Here is an 18,051-nt window from a genome sequence, read left to right as displayed (position 1 = left end):
AAATTATGACTTTCTCCGTTCTTGAATTGATATTAGCACTATTCAAGTTCAAACTTTCACTCCTAGTCTTTTTTTCTTAGAAAATTTACAAATACTTGAAAATATTTTATATTATGAAAGTGTGCAACATCATAAATACAACCATACAACTTTCAATCATCAAAGGGTGTGTTTAGTTTTTTGCGTGTAAAGTTTTTGAAGTATACAGACGCACGTTTGAAGTATTAAATATAGACTAATAACAAAACAAATTACAAATTCCACCTGTAAACTGCGAGACGAATTTATTAAACCTAATTAATCTATTATTAGTAAATGTTTACTGTAGCATCACATTGTCAAATCATCGCGTAATTAGGCTCAAAAAATTCGTCTCGCAATTTACATACAAACTGTGCAATTGGTTTTTTTCTCTATATTTAATGTCCCATGCATGTGTCTAAACAATTTGACGTGACGTTTTTGGTCAAAATTTTTTTAATCTAAACAGTGCCAAAATATAATCATCAAAATGTACTAATTTGTGGTCAAATCGTGATAGCTGTCCTCAACAATACAACGTCAGTTTTCCGCGAGCGGAGGAGTTAAATTGTATTGAGTGAAACTAATAATGTTTTTAAATATGCATGTGCTACATTACTAGTATCATGTTAGTGAATAGTGAGCCCATGTTATATCATGGACGAGTGAGCTGGAGACGACTAGTACTACTACAGTAGTACTCCACTAGCATACTAAGGGCCCCTTTGAATCGCAGGGTAGAAAAAACGGAGGAATAGGAAAAACATAGGATTCTGACAGGAATTGAAGTGTAAAACAGAGGATTGCAAAACACAGGAAAAACACAGGAATGGTCGTTTGATTGGAGCGCAGGAAAAACGCAGGAATCGGATGAGAGAGATAGACTCAAAGGAAATTTTCCAAGAGATTGGAGCTCTTGCTAAATTTCCTCCAAAATCTACATGCAATGTGTCATTCCATAGGAATTTCATAGGATTTGGAAAGCTTCAATCCTTTGAATCAAAGGGTCAAATAGGAAAATTTCCTATAGGATTTGAATCCTATGAAATTCCTACATAAATCCTTTGATTCAAAGGGGCCCTAAGGGTTTATTTGGGGAGTTTTGACAGGTTTTTTACTCAGATTATGCTAAAATATAGTTGTAGAATCTAAAAAATTACCAACTTCTCCGTATTTTTAAAAGCTGACTACCAAACCGTTTTTTTAAATCTTAAACTCCACATACCAAAATATGGTCCTCAAGCTGACCAAACAAAAAAAAAAACTGAAATCCTTTATGCAATAATACTAGCTGGCCCGTGGGACAAAAAGAGCTCTATGATTGGTATTCGCACGTGATCTTTACAGCATAAAAGTTCTTTTCTAAAAAAATGCAGATTATGCGCAAGTTCAACTTACAATGAGGAAGATGTTTTTTTTAAAAGAAAATACGGAGTATACTGCAGTTTACTGATTTAAGGAAAAACAGATTTAAAAAATACTGATATTTGAGCTGAATTTGTGTGTCATAATTGTTCTGAGACTCCACATATACTGACAAGTAAGATTGCATAGAGCCACACGCTCGGCCTGACTCCGTCCGGATCTTCTACGGGCACTGCCTTGTGGTTCAGAATATATACTCCCAAGGATTGCTTCAAACAAATTATTAACAAACCTTTTAATTTCTACTTACCTTTATTGACATTTAGTATTTCTAGTACAGTACCATGATAAGGAATCACAGGAGTAAGATTGTTAGAGATCATGGCAAATAGCATAGTATGAAATATTACAATATTTGTTTATAAACTTGATCAAACTTAAAAAAATTAAAACAACTTATAGTATAAAACGAAGGGAGTATCATGGATAGTAATATACTAATGTGTAGCATATCACATGAACATGTTATAAATGATTGAACAAATGAGAGCTTCATGGTGCAATATATTTAGTTAAGAGTAATTATTTTGTAAATTTTCATATGTAACGTATTATAGTAAGATGGTGTGGTGGTGTTTAATCTATGCACCAAACAAAATGTAACATGCACACATATCATTTACTCCATCAGTCCCATAATATAAGGGATTTTGGAGGGATGCGATACTTTTCCTGTTCAGATTCGTAGTCTTAGGAAGTATCACATATCTCCAAAATCACTTATATTATGGGACAGAGGGAGTACCCTTTACATTATAAACTGCAACCAAATTTTAAATTTTAAAACTTGAGATATCTTTTATCATGGTTTATTTTCCAGAATTTGTTTTTTAAATACTAAGAGCACATATAAAAGTTTTATTCAAAAAATATTTGCTTATAATCAGCATAAGTGAAATGATGACTGTAATGGATGTCAGCTACCAAAGCAACCAGATTTCACCATCACACACTTAAAAGGAGAGATATTTACTACTATTTGTCATCGGGCAAGTGTCAACTGTCAATAAAACATAAAATATAACATTATTATTGGTTTTGCTAGTTGGACGCATAGAAAAAAATATATATGACCAGATCTTTCTAACAATGTCGGACTATCGGCTATGAAAATGAAAATGATGACCAGTCACCTTCTCTATCTCTCCTCTTATGTGTGACAAGCGACTAGGTTCATATAGACAATCTCTTAAGTACTGTACTGATGACAGATAATCGACTTAGTACATATATATATATAAATCAGTGGCGGATCCAGAAAGAAATAGCAGTAGGGTCTAAGCAAAGTAGATCGAGTTACAGTCCCCCCTCCTATCTACATATGGTAAAAAAATTTAGTGGGGTTTTCGTAGAGATTCTCAAAGTCTTCACGCCAATAATAGGGTTCGAAACCCCGCCGCCTCTATGCTGGATCCGCCCCTGTATATAAATTAGAATGTGCAACACCACAACATTTAAGAAAAAATAATTATGCACCCCAAAATAGAGGAAACCCAATGATATTCCACATAAATTCCTTTAGAAAAGATATCACCCCAATAATGAAAAACAGATATGCAGAAAGGTGTATAATCCGAACAAGTTTCAGGAGATCCGGTGGTATTGATGGCTCACGAGCTAGACGACCGCCGTACTATGCCTGACGCAAGGGTGCCAGGTCAATCAATGGCATATTGGCATGGCTGCCATGGCATGCCTGTAATAAATGTCTCATTATCTCCATTTACCCTTCCCAACGGCTACCTATTCATCTCAGGTCCTACTTGAGCCTTCACCAGTTTTCCTCATGCCAAAAATGGCAAACTACTATACCATTTTTTTCCTTTTCTCATGAACATGGAAAGTCAATAGCAAGAAAGTGGTAATTCTCAAAGCAAAAACTATGGGTGTCAATAAAAAAATTTGAGCATTTTAGAAAGAAGCAATAATATAGTGAGTATATTTGAGGAAATTCTGATTAGCACAATGACAGTTCCAGGTACAAGAGTCCACCTACCAGTGGTGTTGTAAATTCCTAGTCCCACTAAAATGATTCTTTCTGTTAGAGCAAGGTCAATAGTGCAGCTAGCAGTAGGCTCCAGCCTTTTGTCATGTCTCAGGTAGAGCTAACTTAAAGAGCAATTCATATAACAAGCTAACTACAAGTTAGCTATAAGTTGCCTTGATTCAAACAAATTAACAAGCATTTTAGGTCACAAACGGATTTTTTATTTTATCTCCTGGCCGATACAGCGTGGGGCGCTGTGCAAGCGCCGGCGCCAGTACAAGCGCCGGCTTCTTTCTCAATATGTGATTTTCTTTCCTTAATCTCGTTTTAGGCTAATTAACAGGTTTTGGAGCCTTCCTAATAGCACTATTGTACCTGCTCTTAGAGGGTACAATTGTGTACTATATGTGAGTGTGGAGTGTATGTATAATGGTGTTAGTGTCGCCTTTGGGTGTGTTTGGATAATGAGAAAATGAGGAGTGGGATTGGGATTGGAAAATAAATGAAGGGTTAGGATTAAATGGAAGAGGGGGATAAATAGCTAGGATTTAAAGATGTCTTTTAGTGGATGGAAAATTATTTTCCATTCCCATTAGCCAAACACTCCTTTATCTTTCATGTAATTGAAAAATTATTATGAGCATGTCATATGAGCCATATTCGAATAGGAGTGAAGGTCCTTGCATTTCTTTTATTATGTTTTACACCTCTCCTAAAATTGACAAGTAACACAAACATGACATAATAATCAGAACTAACAATATGCCAAGTGCGAGGAGAATTACTTACAGCATGCTATGAACAATTAGCAAATCTGGCATAAGAAAAATAATGGAAAAAAATTGTCCAGGTACATTAGTTATCTCCTCATCCATTTTCATCCTCGTCTACATTCACTGTACCACACCACAAAATATTTTCAATTCAAAATTATTTCCTCACACCAAATTAAATACTCTATCTGTTAGTGAGATCCCAAAAAAAACATTAAACGAACAGAAAATCCAAACCTAAACTCGCAACAACTTATGAGCTAATAATCCGGATTTAAAAAAACAATATTTTCAATTATTATTTTTCCCACATCCCAATTCAAAAAGGCTAGAAGCCCCCAGTATAAAGTCCCCAAGAGTCAAGCACTGTTCTTCATCTCTTCCCAAGCTTCAACTTCAAGAACCCACCCACTTCTCCTCCTCTTCTCCATCCGCTGCGGCAAGCGCGCAATTCAGTTGCTGCGAGCTCGCTCGCCGGCGACAATGGCGGCGGCGGTGGCGGTGGTGGTTGGTTGCGTTCTTCTTGGTGGTGTGTGGGGGTTCCCGGAGGAGGATTTGGTGGCGCGGCTGCCGGGGCAGCCCGTCGTCGGGTTCAGGCAGTTCGCCGGATACGTCGACGTCGACGAGAAGGCCGGGAGGAGCCTCTTCTACTACTTCGCCGAGGCGGCGGAGGGCGCCGCCGCCAAGCCGCTCACCCTCTGGCTCAACGGAGGTCAGTCTCTCTGCTTTTCTCTCTCTCTCTGACTCTCTCTGCTGAGTTCTTGGATCATACTGTGTGATGTGATGTGATGTGTTGTGTTTATTGGATTTGATCTTGAAGCATTGTGTTTTTTTCTCATCTTTTTCAAGTTGAGAATGAGATGTGATTCTTGAAGAGAGGTTTGGATTTTTTGTTTTGTTTTGTTTTAATCTTGGAGATTGGTGTGGATTTCTTCCTTGATGTTTTTGTCTCTTGCTGCATGTCAGTGTCTCACTCGGTTCTCTGAACTTTCTCTGATTGTTTTCTTCTGAATTTTTCTTATGGAGGTATGCTGACTGTGGAGATGGTAGAGTCTCACTGTTGTTTGATAGAGATTGCTCCCTTTATGTGCATGGCTTTCGGTTGATTCCTTCTAGTATGGTTTTCTTTTTGTATCCGTTTGGATCTCCACTGTTTGTGCAACTATTTCTGAATTCTTTTCATGAACAGATGGAATTGGAGTTGTCATTGTCAATGGTACTGTGTACTACTGTTCCATTAATATTTTAATGGAGACAACTTTTTTTTTGGCCATTTTATGAGTTGTGAAGCCAGGAAATGAGCTTCCATTTACCATCTTCTCTGATCTCTTCTCAGATGCAAAAATGTATTTTTTTTCTATTTTCATTTTGTTCATATATATTCTCCATGTTTTTTCATCAGGGGACTATGATGGCAGGAGGTGTTTCCTGAACTGGAAACATAAAAAGAACTACATCTGCTCTACACCTTCCAAGAAAAAAGAAATCAAAAATAATTTTAACTTGCATGTTGATATCCTTTTCACTAGTACTCCTACTACTTTGCAACTTGCAAAGGAGGAATAGGGTATCTTTGAGGTCACCATGTGTCCTTGGACCCTTGCCTCATTGGTGTCTGTGTGATGTGGTCCTAGAGCATTTAAAAAGAAGTGATGCATCATTTGATTTCCATGTAGCAAAAGACTACCTAAAGAAATGATTTCCATGTAGCAAAAGACTACCTAAAGTTTTAGGTAGCATTTTTAGACCAGTTTTAGGTATCATTTGGTTTCATCTCCATCATTCCATGCACAAAATGAAGTTAGGGGTGAATTTTTTCCATGGAACAATACATTGTCACATAATGAACTGTGAACAACTTTAATGCTACAGAATCAAATGTGACTTGCTGATTGCCAATGTTTGCTGTAAGATTAACTGATTTATAACCGCTGGCCATGTTGTTATCAGGTCCTGGATGTTCTTCGGTTGGAGGTGGCGCGTTCACAGAGCTCGGCCCATTTTATCCGAGAGGAGATGGCAGAGGCCTGAGATTGAACAAGAAGTCTTGGAACAAAGGTTGAACTTTTAGTTGCAATCTCCACCCAGCACATGTTTTCAGAATGCATAAAAAATGTAGCTTTAGCTCTAACTGTGTTACCTTACCTCAAATTTTGCAGTATCCAATCTTCTGTTTGTTGAATCACCGGCTGGAGTTGGATGGTCCTACTCCAACACTTCATCAGATTACAATACTGGCGATGCACAGACCGGTAAGTTCTAATGATGTTTCTTCAGATGAAAAGGACCAGTTAAACTTGAATATGTTGGCCTGACTGTATGTATGCCTGCTCAACTATGCAGCTAATGACATGTACAAATTTCTGTTGGGATGGTACAAGAAGTTCCCTGAATACAGGTCAAGAGGGCTACTTCTTAGTGGAGAGAGCTATGCAGGTCAGAGAGTATTCCTGAGTCTTATTTCACATTTAAATGTTTAAATTCTGTCGTGCACTTTGACTGATTGGCGAATAATTCAGGGCATTATATACCGCAACTCACCGATGTACTTCTCACACATAATGAGAAATCAAATGGGTTCAAATTCAACATCAAGGGAGTAGCTGTAAGAATTTGATCGCACATTGGTCAATATCTGTTAACTTTGTTCTTCTAAATGTTTTCTGTAACTCTGATATTACCTTGAATAGATCGGGAATCCGCTTCTCAAGCTTGACAGAGATGTCCCCGCAACATATGAGTATTTCTGGTCCCATGGCATGATCTCTGACGAAATATTTCTATCAATCAGCCACAGTTGTGATTTTGAGGACTATACCTTTAGCAACCCCCACAATGAGAGCAAGTCATGCAATGATGCCATTGCAGAGGCAAACAGTATAGTTGGGGATTATGTGAACAATTACGATGTTATTCTTGATGTGTGCTACCCATCAATTGTGATGCAGGAGCTACGGCTGCGGAAATATGTATGCTTACTCTTGTTGATACAATCTTCTACTTGAGAACATATGGTCCCTTGTGGTATGACTGAATTGTTGTTCTATGCAGGTGACTAAAATGAGTGTAGGTGTGGATGTTTGTATGACTTACGAAAGGTATTTCTATTTCAACCTTCCAGAAGTGCAGCAAGCTCTTCATGCTAACAGAACACATTTGCCCTATGGCTGGAGCATGTGCAGCGAGTAAGTATTTATCTGTCAACTTCTGTCTATTATCTGTTTCTTCTAAGTACTTCGGATGCTGTAAGTACGGACTCAATGAGTATAACTGTAGGCCCTTCTAGTAAAGTTTCAAATAGATATTTTTCTAATGAAACTACCGATGATTTGAAATTTTTTTAGAAAATATTTATCATGTATAGAATGCCAAATAGTATTTAGTGAACAGGCCTTAGTTTCCAAGTCTAACTCATATTGAACATTTACATGTGCCAGTGTGCTGAACTACAGCAATAAGGATGGCAACATCAACATCTTGCCATTACTTCAGAGAATTGTAGAGCACAAAATACCAGTTTGGGTGTTCAGGTAATGTGTATTTCCACTTATATTCCAGATAATTTGTTTCTGTTTAATGTGAAGAATGTTATGACAATATCAATTGACACTACAGTGGAGATCAAGACTCTGTGGTGCCCCTATTGGGCTCCCGAACTCTTGTACGAGAGCTAGCTCATGACATGGGCTTGCATGTCACAGTCCCATACAGCAGCTGGTTCCGCAGAGGGCAGGTATACTTTCGCCCTTTTAAACAAATTAGCTGATACACTATGAAAACATAATGCAAATTTGTGAAAGTTACTAATAGTTGAAATATGTGACCCTTTGGCATTCAAGGTTGGAGGCTGGGTAACAGAGTATGGTAATATTCTGACCTTTGCGACGGTGCGAGGAGCATCTCACATGGTGCCATTTGCGCAGCCAGACCGAGCTCTCGGACTTTTTCAATCATTCGCACTTGGACGGAGACTCCCGAATACAACCCACCCACCTATTAACTAAGTGTACCTACGAAAGGAGCTGAAGATACAAACAAATAGTCTAGGATTTTCAGTTTTGCTACAGAAGATTAGTTCATAAGGGTGTATTAGATGGTCAAATACGAATATTTTATCTATTAGAGAGAACAGGGAAATAATACTAGATTAAATTCTTTATTGTTCTCTATCTGGATTGTCAGATTGCATTCCTGGAAGTCTGGAACATTGAGCAATCTGTATAACTATGTCATTTTAGGGGTTTTGGGGGCACACTGCATTTTGCAACTGTACCTATCTATGTCTGAGGAATTTCATTAGTGCAAACTGATGGAAAAAGTTGGCTCATTGAAGAAGTTGCTGCCTAAATTTTAGAATGAATGTTCTAATTGAGTCTATCTAATTGGAGTATTGTGATTTACATATGCTCGGGATCTTACTGAAAAAATGGAACAACTGTAACACCTTGATCCATAAGTTTTTTTTTTAGTTGAGATAGGGTGACAAACTTTATCTTCTAATGTCACATTATCCAAGCTGTGAACTAAACTACCGGCAATGCTAGTCGGCAGGGACAGGATCATACCTTTAACCAGTCCTTTTTGAAGAAATTTATGCTTGACCAGTGTGCAACACCACAAGGTCAAGGGAGTATAAACTGCATCAAGGGTAAAAATATTCAGGCTTATCTGCTTTGGAAGATACAAAGAATGAAATGTAATGGTAGGTTAAGACCTGGAGAGAACACGCAGCATAGAAGCTACCCCAGTTGGAAGCTGGATGTCGTCTCTTTGCTCCCCAAAGGCCAAAAGCTGACAACAGCAATTGAAAATACATTTTTTTTTTTGTTGTTCTTGGGCAGTACCAAATTGTTGTCACCAAGTGAGTTCTGGATGGGAGCTATGTTGGATAGTATCGAGGTGCCAGGTTTAGCAACTTGCATTTGATAAAACTTGACAACTTTTTCATCAGCAATTTTATACTATATGGTTATAAACAACTTAACTTTGCCATTGTCATTATGTGCTCTCCAATCTTGCTTGGGACGAAATCAATGAGTAGTTTCACCCTCATTTGCACTGTCTCATATATAGTGTAGTAAGTACAAAAATCCCCAGTACAAAATGTATTTGTAACCTCCCTGGCTTGGTTGAAAAGATGATGAATTGTTCCCAACTTGCACAAAGATTTCAGTGCTGCGATATCTATTGCTATGTATGACATACAAATAAGGACCACATCCAAAGTTGCTGCACTATCTATTGCGATGTGTGGCATACAAATAAGGACCACATTTCAGTGCTGTAATGAAGCTTAGAAAAGATACAAGAATACACTATTTTACATATACCTGTTTTGATAGTATTGCCAGGTAACAGGTTGGAATACAGACAAATACAGGGATAGCTATGCGGAGAAAACGAGTCAGTTGTTCAACCATCTCGTGACAAAGACAAATTCTCATAAATGGAGCTTCCAAATGACGGTTTCCTTACCTTAAAAGAGTGGGTATGTGGATCCAAGCAAAATGACCTCAAAAGACAGATTTGCATGCTGGCAACCATAGCACCAGATGCAACAACCCATTGGTGATCTTGGAGAGTGACAGGATACACAGCTTCTTTTTGTAACTGTACTGAAATTCGTATGGAGACAAAGGTGATGCTGTACTTTAAGCTAAGGAAACCATAAATATCATTGGATACTTGGTTAGTGCTTGATGATCCTTTAAGCCCAGAATGGCCATTGCCATGATTGACTAGTTTGAATGAATACTCCTCATCCCTTCCAGTTGGATGAAGGGAACTCTTAAGAATTACCCTTGCAGGAGATTTTCACAGTTTCTCCTGCATCCAATATTGTCGCATATTTTCAGAAGCACTATATTTGAGCCACATGCCGATAAATTAGACTGACAACATTACACATGTATTACTGTCATTGCAGTCACCTCAGACTAGATACCAGTCGTTTCGACCAGAAGAGCCACCCTCTTGCTCTCATCCTGGCACCATACCATGATGCAGGATGTTGCTCCAGATACTGGTCCTGAAAAGTTTCAGCTTCCAAGACATCTAGATTGACCAATTTCTTAGGATTCTTTGTTGGTCTTCATTCAACTTTGTTCATGAGTAGCATGGCAGCCATCAAGGAAGATCCATGCTTTTCCTTGAACAAAATTGATTGTAGCAATACATGACTTTCAGCATCAGAACTTCAGTGCAGAGTTAACTCAAAGTACAAGTCAGCATGCTCATCTTCTGAATCTGAATTTGCCATATCGTCTAGTAACTGATCTAATACCCAAAGCATTCATCTCCTCAAATAACGTGGGATGCTCCCCTGGTAGAAAGCATGAGCTCTTCCCTTCACATCGATCCGACTGCACCCAGGCGTCTTCACCATGCCGAGTTCTCTCATCCTTGATCTCAACCCTGCAACACCATCAGATTGACCAACTGCGTCATAAATTCCACAGAGGGTAACATAATTGCTAGCACTGCCTTCTTCTAACTCAAATAGCCTAAAAGCTGCAATCTCTCCAACATCGACGTTATTATGCATAGCACATGCAGAGAGCAAAGCTCCCCACACGCTAGCACAAGGTTCCATGGGCATCTTCCTTATAAGCCCAACAGCTTCTTCAATGGCTCCAGCACGCCCTAAGAGGTCAACCATACATGCATAGTGCTCAGCAGCAGGGTGGACACCATGAACCTTAGTCATCGACTCGAAGATCTTCCGACCCTCGGTTACAAGCCCGGAGTGGCTGCAACTTGACAGAACTGATGTGAATGTGATCCAATTTGGTTTCACTCCCTCAGACAACATTTCCATGTAAACCTTCAATGCCTGTTCCCCCTTGCCATGAATGCTGTAGCTATGAATCATTGTAGACCAGCTCACCACATCCCTCTGCTGCATGCCAGAAAACACTGCTTGTGATACATTGACCCGGCCGCACTTTGCATACATGTTGATCAAAGCGTTCCCCACTGCGATATCCGAATCAAATGCAAGGCACCTCACCATCCTACCATGGATTTCCCTACCCTTCATCAGCTCCCCTTCCTTCGCGCAGATATTCAACACGCTGGGCACAGCCTGCAGACCATTCACCATGTTCACCGCCTCAACCTGCGCTCTGCTGAAAATCTCAAAGGTTTCTACTGCCCTCCCAGCCCTCGCATACCCTGCAACCATGCAGTTCCAGACGACAGCATCCCTCTCCGTCATCTCGTCGAACACCCTCACCGCATCATCCAGGAAACCAGCCTTGGCATACATATCCAGAAGCGCAGCGGCCACAACAACGTTCCCCATCAAGCCGAGCCGGACGGCGAAGCCGTGGATCACCCCGCCAAGCACCGCGTCGGGGAGCTCAGCGCAGGCACGTACCACGGCGGGGACAGAGTAACCGTCAGGGCGGAGCCCCGACGCGAGGAGGCGGGAGAACACCTCCATCGCGTCGCGGGGAGGCGACGCCGCGAGGAGCACGTTGTACGCGTGCATGGACGGCGCACGCATTCCGTCGAACACCCTGCGTGCGCGCCGACGCTCGCCGCACCTGCAGTACATCAGCACGAGGTCGGTCTCCAGGGTGGCGTCGGGGAGCCACCCGCCCACCACCGCCCTCGCGTGCGCCTGCTCTCCCGGCCGGACCGCCCCGGCCGCCGCGCATCGCCGGAGGAGCCCGGAGAGGCGGCCGGCCACGGGCGCCGCCATTCCCAACCAAGCAGTTCGCTCAACTGCGTCATCGTGTCACATGTTTTACCATCCGTAAAGCCCAACTCGGCCCGGCCCAACTAAACCTTTGGGCTGAGAGCTAGGCCCAAATAAGCGTCTTACTAACTATCAGCGCTAGTGCGTGCTAGTCTGCTGCGTGAGGGGGGTTTTAGTCCCACCTCGGCGGCGCAGGCGGATGGCGAGAGGGAGAGAGGCTATAAAAGGGCGGGTGGGTGGGACGAGGAGGGCATGATCCTTCAGGCAGTTAAAGGGAGATGATGAGTGGTAACATCTCGCTAATTAATGTTGCGAGAGGGGTGTCTGCCCCAACCAAGCCTGTTACGACAACAGGGCACTCCAATATTTTACCATCTGATCCCGAATCTAAGTTTTTAAATCTTATAATATTTTTTTGTTAATTCTGTAAGGGTTTTTTTCTTTATTTCGAATTGAATTTCGTTTTTGTCTAAAGTATTTTAAATTTTTTTTGTCTTTTGGACATGTTTTTGTTGTGTCTTTTGAATTTCATTTCATTTGATGTTTTATTTTTATTTCTATGTATCTAATTGAGGGCTCAGGTTTGATTTTTTTGAAAAAAAATGATGATCCTTAATCCTCAAATAAGAAATTTTACCCAAAGATGAGACGTTTGGGAGCATAAGCATATTTTAACACAATATACCACCTGAACAACTTGAAAATGAGGAATTTTACCCAAAGATGAGAAATTTTGCACTGGTTTTACCGAAAGATGAGAAATTTTGCACTGGCCGTACCTGTTGCTGCTGATCGACCTCATCAGGCTGCCATTTTATCAAGCTCGTCATCAATAAGCTGAAGCTGCAACCCTGTGCATATGGACTATTGATGGATAAGGCCCTCATCAACAAGCTGCTCCTCCACTGTTTGGTACTACTCCTGAATGTTCCTGAAGCTGTGGTACTCTCTGCTCTCTACTACTATTGCTGCTCTCTGCTGCTGTGTGCTAGTGCCAAGTTCAGAACTTCAGATAACATCGTACAACCATCTACTTCCTGTACTTCTTGTGCTGATCTTGATGTACTTCTTGCGCTGATCTTGATGAGAACAACTGATCCTTTCCTGGGAGGTGGGGCTTTGCTTTGTACAGACATTAAGTTAAATGGTCAAAATTATCGAACTATCAGCACTTATGCTTTTGCGGTCAATTGGTCAAGCATCACACCTCACAGATGATCCTCCTGATGAGAAAACAGATGCAACAAAGGTAAAGGCTTGGAAAATTGCTGATGATCGTGTGATGGGATTCATATTTATGAGCGTTGATGTGGCTATTCGGATAGGTTTTAAGGCTCACACAAGTGCTAAGGAGATGTGGAACTATCTCAAACAGAGATACACTCAAGAAAGTGGAGCCTTACGCTTCTCCTTGTTGCAAAATCTGAACAACTTACAGCAGCAACAAAATCAGTCCATTGAAGAGTTTTACAATGTTTTTACTCGGTTAACCGGACAATTTGAGGTACAGATTCAAAAAGTTGTTTAAGGATGTGCACAATGCAAGGCGAGAGAGAAGCATGATCAGGAAAATTTAGTACTTTCTCCATCCTAAAATATAAGTATTTTTGGAATAGTGCAAGTTAAACTTTTTAAATTTTAACTATTAATAGCCAAAAAAAGATCAATCATATAAATTTGATGTCACTAGATTTATCATTAAACAAACTATCATACTGGAGCAATATACAACTCTTTTTATTTAAAACATATTACTTTTATAAATATTGTTGGTCAAAGATGCATCTCGAAGACTATATCAAAGTCAAAAATGCTTATATTTTGGGACGAAGGGAGTATATCAGTTTGCCATGCGACTTCTCCCTAAATTTGAACCTAAACGGGTTCAATTGCTTGCGCGTAGTACACTTCCAACTATGACAGAGGCTCTTGCAGATCTGATTGCTGAGGAGACGCGTCTTAGCACCCTAGAAATTACTTCCACTCATTCGGTTGCTCATAATGTCCTGGCAGCAACTCATCGTGTTGGAGTTCCTATGGGGAGTGTCCCTAGATTCGGTTACAATTATTTGCTCTTATTGCAAGAAGGTCGGTCATACTTTCCATGATTGCTTTCATCTTCACCCAAAGAAGTTGGTTGATTATCAAGCGAGGCGTGCAATCACTTCACGTCCTCATGTGGCTGCTAGTGTTCCTGGTTTCTCTGACTCCATAGCTGCTAGATCTAGTATGAGTGTTGTTGGTACTATCTCCGGTGCAGCCTTATGTGCTCCTCAGCTCGCAATAGTAGGACCATCTTATTTGAGCAGTGACTGGTCATGGCCTTCACCGTATTGTTTCAGATCCGCCTTCCATCTTTAAGTAATTTGACGGTCACTATTTCCCCTTTTGTTGCCATCTGCTATTTGTCTATTGCAATGCCTTTTGCTAGCATAGTATCATCTACAAATCAATTTCCTATGTTCTTTATCGAGTCCACTAAAGTCCATCACATCCTTTCAATTCGTCGAAGTAATGTCAGTATACTAGTATCTCACTAGCTCCATATCGGAGCAGGCCATCGTCACCAATCAAGGGCCGAAGAACAATTTGTAAAGGCCCTTCAACATCATCACCAACATCTCCGAATCGGTGAAGAGCCGCAGAACGGGTTGTGAAGGCTTCAAGATTCCGAGGGCCGAAGAACAGTTTGTGAAGGCTCCGAGGTCCACTTCATTGCGGAGGGGATGCTATCTTTTCTTCTTCATCATCATCCAAGATTTGCACGCTTTGACAACATCTTCAAGCATTGACTTTGGTTTTAGTGTAGGTTAAGCTATACCTTTCAAATGCAATGTTATTGCATACACATTGCATTTGAGCGGGGATGTTAAAGGGTATATGTGTCTTTTCATATCTCTTGTAAACATTATATGTGGTTCTTACCGTAAGTCAATTGTACACAGTAAAATCCCCAAATTCCACAATTATCAACTCTCACTCCCGAAGTTTGTGATATATGGAATTGCTGGTGGGAATAGTGCATGCATCAAAACCATACAATTTTGCTATATATTTGTCGACAAATTTTCTCCTAAAAATTTGATAGATGTAATTACAATACAATTGAAGTGTTAGTACACTGTAACTTGTATGTAACTACAATATCACTTGTATGTAACTTTCACATAATTTTAAACCGTTAGATTTGTTTCAAGATTTGTACAAAGTGAGGAAGGGAAAAATTCACACCGCACACACATGTGAGAGGATTCGTCACCGAAATAGAATGTTACAGTGTAATTACATCACAATTGTACTATAATTACATCTGTCGACAAATGTATTAGTGATCCCAAACCATATAGTATTACACAAGATCCAATCCCTATAAATTATTACAAAATTTTAATGTGTTCATATAAATACAAAGAATAACATTCATTGCATGATACTATCTTTGTTTATTCGTTCCACCCAACCCAATTTTAGTGTGGTTCCCTGGTAGCAAAATCACTGTTTGTTGCTTCGTAGTAGTACCTATTAATCTGTGGTAGCCTCTCTACCAATACTGGCCCAGGTTATGGCGACAAACACATATACTTTGTCGTGTATCCTATCAAAGAGGCGAAACAAGGCAATTCTCCAAGTTTTCTTGAACAATACAACACAGAAAACAACCCAGAGACCAACTGTAAACCCGGACCCAAGTCCAAAGTAGAACATTAGCTCATCAGAAACATTTTTGCTCATGATTTGGCTGCTATTCTTTGGTAGTTCACTGCCCAAGCAATTCCTTTGGAGGGGAGGACCATAGAGACCGTTGTTTCCATCATATATGTGAGGGTTCTCGGCATAGAGGGTATCGAGTTGGCTTCCTCGTGGAATTCTTCCTGTAAGATTATTGTATGACAAGTCCAAGTAGCTTAGATATGCCAGATTGGCCAAACTTGGAGGAATTTCACCAGAAAATTTGTTCCGCGAGAGGTCAAGTGATTCCAATGAATTCATCGCCCCAATCTTCTCTACGATTTCTCCGCTCAATTGATTCCATGATAAATTTAAACTGAGCAATCTTTTAAGAGAAGTGATCTCATCCGGTATTCCACCAGTTAAACTATTGAGTGACAAGTCGATGCCCACCACATCGAGAATGCTATCACCATATTGTTGTTCTTGGTGCTTCATCACAACAGAGAAAATTCTTCCAAGAGACCCATCCACAACGTCAAAATACGCATGAAACCAATCGATCTCTATTATTGTCGATTGTTTTCCTATCATCATTGTTAACTTTGACAAACACCGTGGTATTGCACCAGATATATTGTTTGCTGCTAAACTGAAGTAGTGGAGATTTTTAAGATTTGTGATTTTGATTGGAATATGACCGTAAAACATGTTGTGGCTAAGGTGTAGAAAATGCAAGTTCACCATATGTCCAATCCATTGTGGCAATGTTCCACTGAATTTGTTCCATGATAGATCCACATAGCTTAACAAATTTGAGTTGCGGAGAAATGATGGGAGTTTAGCAGAGAAGCTATTGTGACTTAAGAGGAGGAAAATCAACCTTTGCATCTGAAAACACTTGGGAAAGGCTCCCTCAAGAAAATTGTTGGACAAATCCACGATAATCATGGACTGTGATTCACAAACTGATTCTGGAATTCGACCGATAAGATAATTAGAGGACAGAATTAGTGCTAGAAGGTTTGGAGACCCAATATCTATGGGCAAAGGCCCTGACAACAAGTTTATGGAGATATCCATGACTTCAATTTTTCTATCTAATTTCGGTATTTGACCCGTTAGTTGGTTGGAACGGAGGATGAGCTCACTTAAGCTAGAGTTCTCTATTATGGGTATAGGTCCAGTCAGATTATTCCTAGAAAGGTCAAGGTGACATAAGCTAGGGATGGTATATGCAATATCTGATGGTATAATCCCAGCAAGATGGTTGTCAGAAAGATCAAGATAAGACAAACTTGTAAAATTCCCTTCTTGTGCTGGTTTATCTCTAGTAATACCATGTGGCAACCTGTCTACCAAATCCTCTATGTTCCCATGAGATAGACTACCACCTAGACCCAAGCTTTTCATAGAACAGAGACTTCTCATGTCCGCTAGCAACGTTGCTGCATTACCGTTATCACTAAACCCAAGCCACTGGAGTGCCGTGAAACTTCCTAGCGCGGTAGGAAACGGACCATGAAGAAATGTTTCAGAGAGCTCGAGGGATTCGATACTCGTCAGGTTCCAAAACCAACATGATTGGATTGGATGGCCCAATCTGTTCGACGAGAGATCGAGCTGCACGAGTTTCGTGAGGTTTAGTTGCGCGAGTGCTTGGGGTGTACTAGGAAGTGTGAATTTCACAAGGTTGAGAACCTCCAAAGATGGAATTGTGTTCAGCAGATTCACCAAGCTCATGTCAAGATACTCCAAGGATCGCAGATGAGTAATCCATGAGATATCTGCCGAGTACATATGTTGCATGTTACCAAGGTCCAGATGTTTCAACCTTGTCAGGTTACCGAGCTCAGGTGGAACCCTACCTGACAAGGTTGAGAAAGAGAGATCAAGGTACTCCAATTTGGAAAGGTTGCCGAGCCAAGGAGACACACTACCAGAGAGAAAACACCCAGAGAGATCAAGATATCTCAGGTTCGTCATAGAACCCAAGAACTTTGGGCTACTGCTGTTGATGCCCGGAAGGACGAGAGCACTGAGGTCGAGGTACTCAAGATGCTCGAGAGAAGCCAAGGAAGGACTCATCCGGCCTTGCAAAACTTGGCCACCCAAAGAAGCCTCAGAGAGTTCAAGCCGGATGACATTGCCGGCCATTCGGATTCGGTTGCTGCTGCAGGTGACGCCAATCCACCGGCAGCAATCTTTCTCCCATTGCCACGAGGCGAGGGTGTTGTCGGCGTCGTTGATGCCACGCATGAAATCCAGCAGCGCGTCCCTCTCCTTGCACACGCAGCCATCGCCGGCATCCGGTGCTCGGGTTCACCGGATGCCGTGCGTGGGCGATGGGAGAGAAGCAGAAGTAGATGGTGATGAGCCGGGAGAAGAAGAAGAAGAAGAAGAAGCAGGCAGCTGAGCTAACCATGGTGGTGAACGTACTGGTAAATTGTTCATGGGTTGTGTAATGCCTTTAT

The 18,051-nt window shown here is 40.8% G+C and overlaps 3 protein-coding genes, 1 non-coding gene and 1 pseudogene across 6 annotated transcripts; 3 read left to right on the top strand and 2 right to left on the bottom strand.

Annotated features, from left to right (window-relative positions):
* Positions 1–4,581: 4,581 nt before the first annotated feature.
* On the top strand, positions 4,582–8,583 carry LOC4350066 (serine carboxypeptidase-like 42). 2 transcript variants are annotated; one of them, XM_015760986.3, is made up of 10 exons: positions 4,582–4,918; positions 6,157–6,264; positions 6,366–6,458; positions 6,550–6,642; positions 6,726–6,811; positions 6,897–7,175; positions 7,258–7,391; positions 7,644–7,736; positions 7,822–7,939; positions 8,046–8,583. In XM_015760986.3, the coding sequence occupies exons 1-10, from the start codon at positions 4,690–4,692 to the stop codon at positions 8,208–8,210; spliced, it is 1,398 nt and encodes a 465-aa protein (XP_015616472.1). In that variant the 5' UTR covers positions 4,582–4,689; the 3' UTR covers positions 8,211–8,583. The 2 variants fall into 2 exon arrangements, with proteins under 2 accessions (XP_015616472.1, XP_015616473.1); XM_015760987.3 differs by having other exon boundaries at positions 5,609–6,264.
* Positions 8,584–9,350: 767 nt separating this feature from the next.
* On the bottom strand, positions 9,351–11,928 carry LOC4350065 (pentatricopeptide repeat-containing protein At1g11290, chloroplastic). The gene has a single exon (XM_015760985.3). It carries the CDS (start codon positions 11,909–11,911, stop codon positions 10,499–10,501), a length of 1,413 nt encoding a protein of 470 aa, XP_015616471.1. The 5' UTR covers positions 11,912–11,928; the 3' UTR covers positions 9,351–10,498.
* Positions 11,929–12,181: 253 nt separating this feature from the next.
* LOC112937240 (small nucleolar RNA Z279/snoR105/snoR108) lies at positions 12,182–12,291 on the top strand. The gene has a single exon (XR_003239755.1). It is a non-coding gene; the product is annotated as a small nucleolar RNA Z279/snoR105/snoR108 (small nucleolar RNA).
* Positions 12,229–14,378, top strand: LOC107279422 (uncharacterized; annotated as a pseudogene). The gene is made up of 2 exons (XR_001541267.3): positions 12,229–13,484; positions 13,741–14,378. The product of XR_001541267.3 is annotated as an uncharacterized protein (transcript).
* Positions 14,379–15,430: 1,052 nt separating this feature from the next.
* On the bottom strand, positions 15,431–17,836 carry LOC107275554 (receptor-like protein EIX2). Its single transcript, XM_015760673.1, has one exon. The coding sequence runs from the start codon at positions 17,834–17,836 to the stop codon at positions 15,431–15,433; it is 2,406 nt and encodes an 801-aa protein (XP_015616159.1).
* Between the last annotated feature and the right edge of the window lie 215 nt (positions 17,837–18,051).

The sequence above is a fragment of the Oryza sativa genome, chromosome 11, assembly GCF_034140825.1.
Source record: "Oryza sativa Japonica Group chromosome 11, ASM3414082v1".
NCBI lineage: Eukaryota > Viridiplantae > Streptophyta > Magnoliopsida > Poales > Poaceae > Oryza > Oryza sativa.
This window is presented reverse-complemented; position numbering and strand designations above follow the sequence as displayed.

Excerpts from the sequence above, each read along its gene's own strand:
- LOC107275554 (XM_015760673.1), bottom strand. The coding sequence starts at position 17,836 with ATGCGTGGCATCAACGACGCCGACAACACCCTCGCCTCGTGGCAATGG.
- LOC4350066 (XM_015760986.3), top strand. The coding sequence starts at position 4,690 with ATGGCGGCGGCGGTGGCGGTGGTGGTTGGTTGCGTTCTTCTTGGTGGT. Across the intron at positions 4,919-6,156 it reads CACCCTCTGGCTCAACGGAG|GTCCTGGATGTTCTTCGGTT; the intron begins GTCAGTCTCTCT and ends TGTTGTTATCAG. Across the intron at positions 6,812-6,896 it reads TCAACATCAAGGGAGTAGCT|ATCGGGAATCCGCTTCTCAA; the intron begins GTAAGAATTTGA and ends TACCTTGAATAG.
- LOC4350065 (XM_015760985.3), bottom strand. The coding sequence starts at position 11,911 with ATGGCGGCGCCCGTGGCCGGCCGCCTCTCCGGGCTCCTCCGGCGATGC.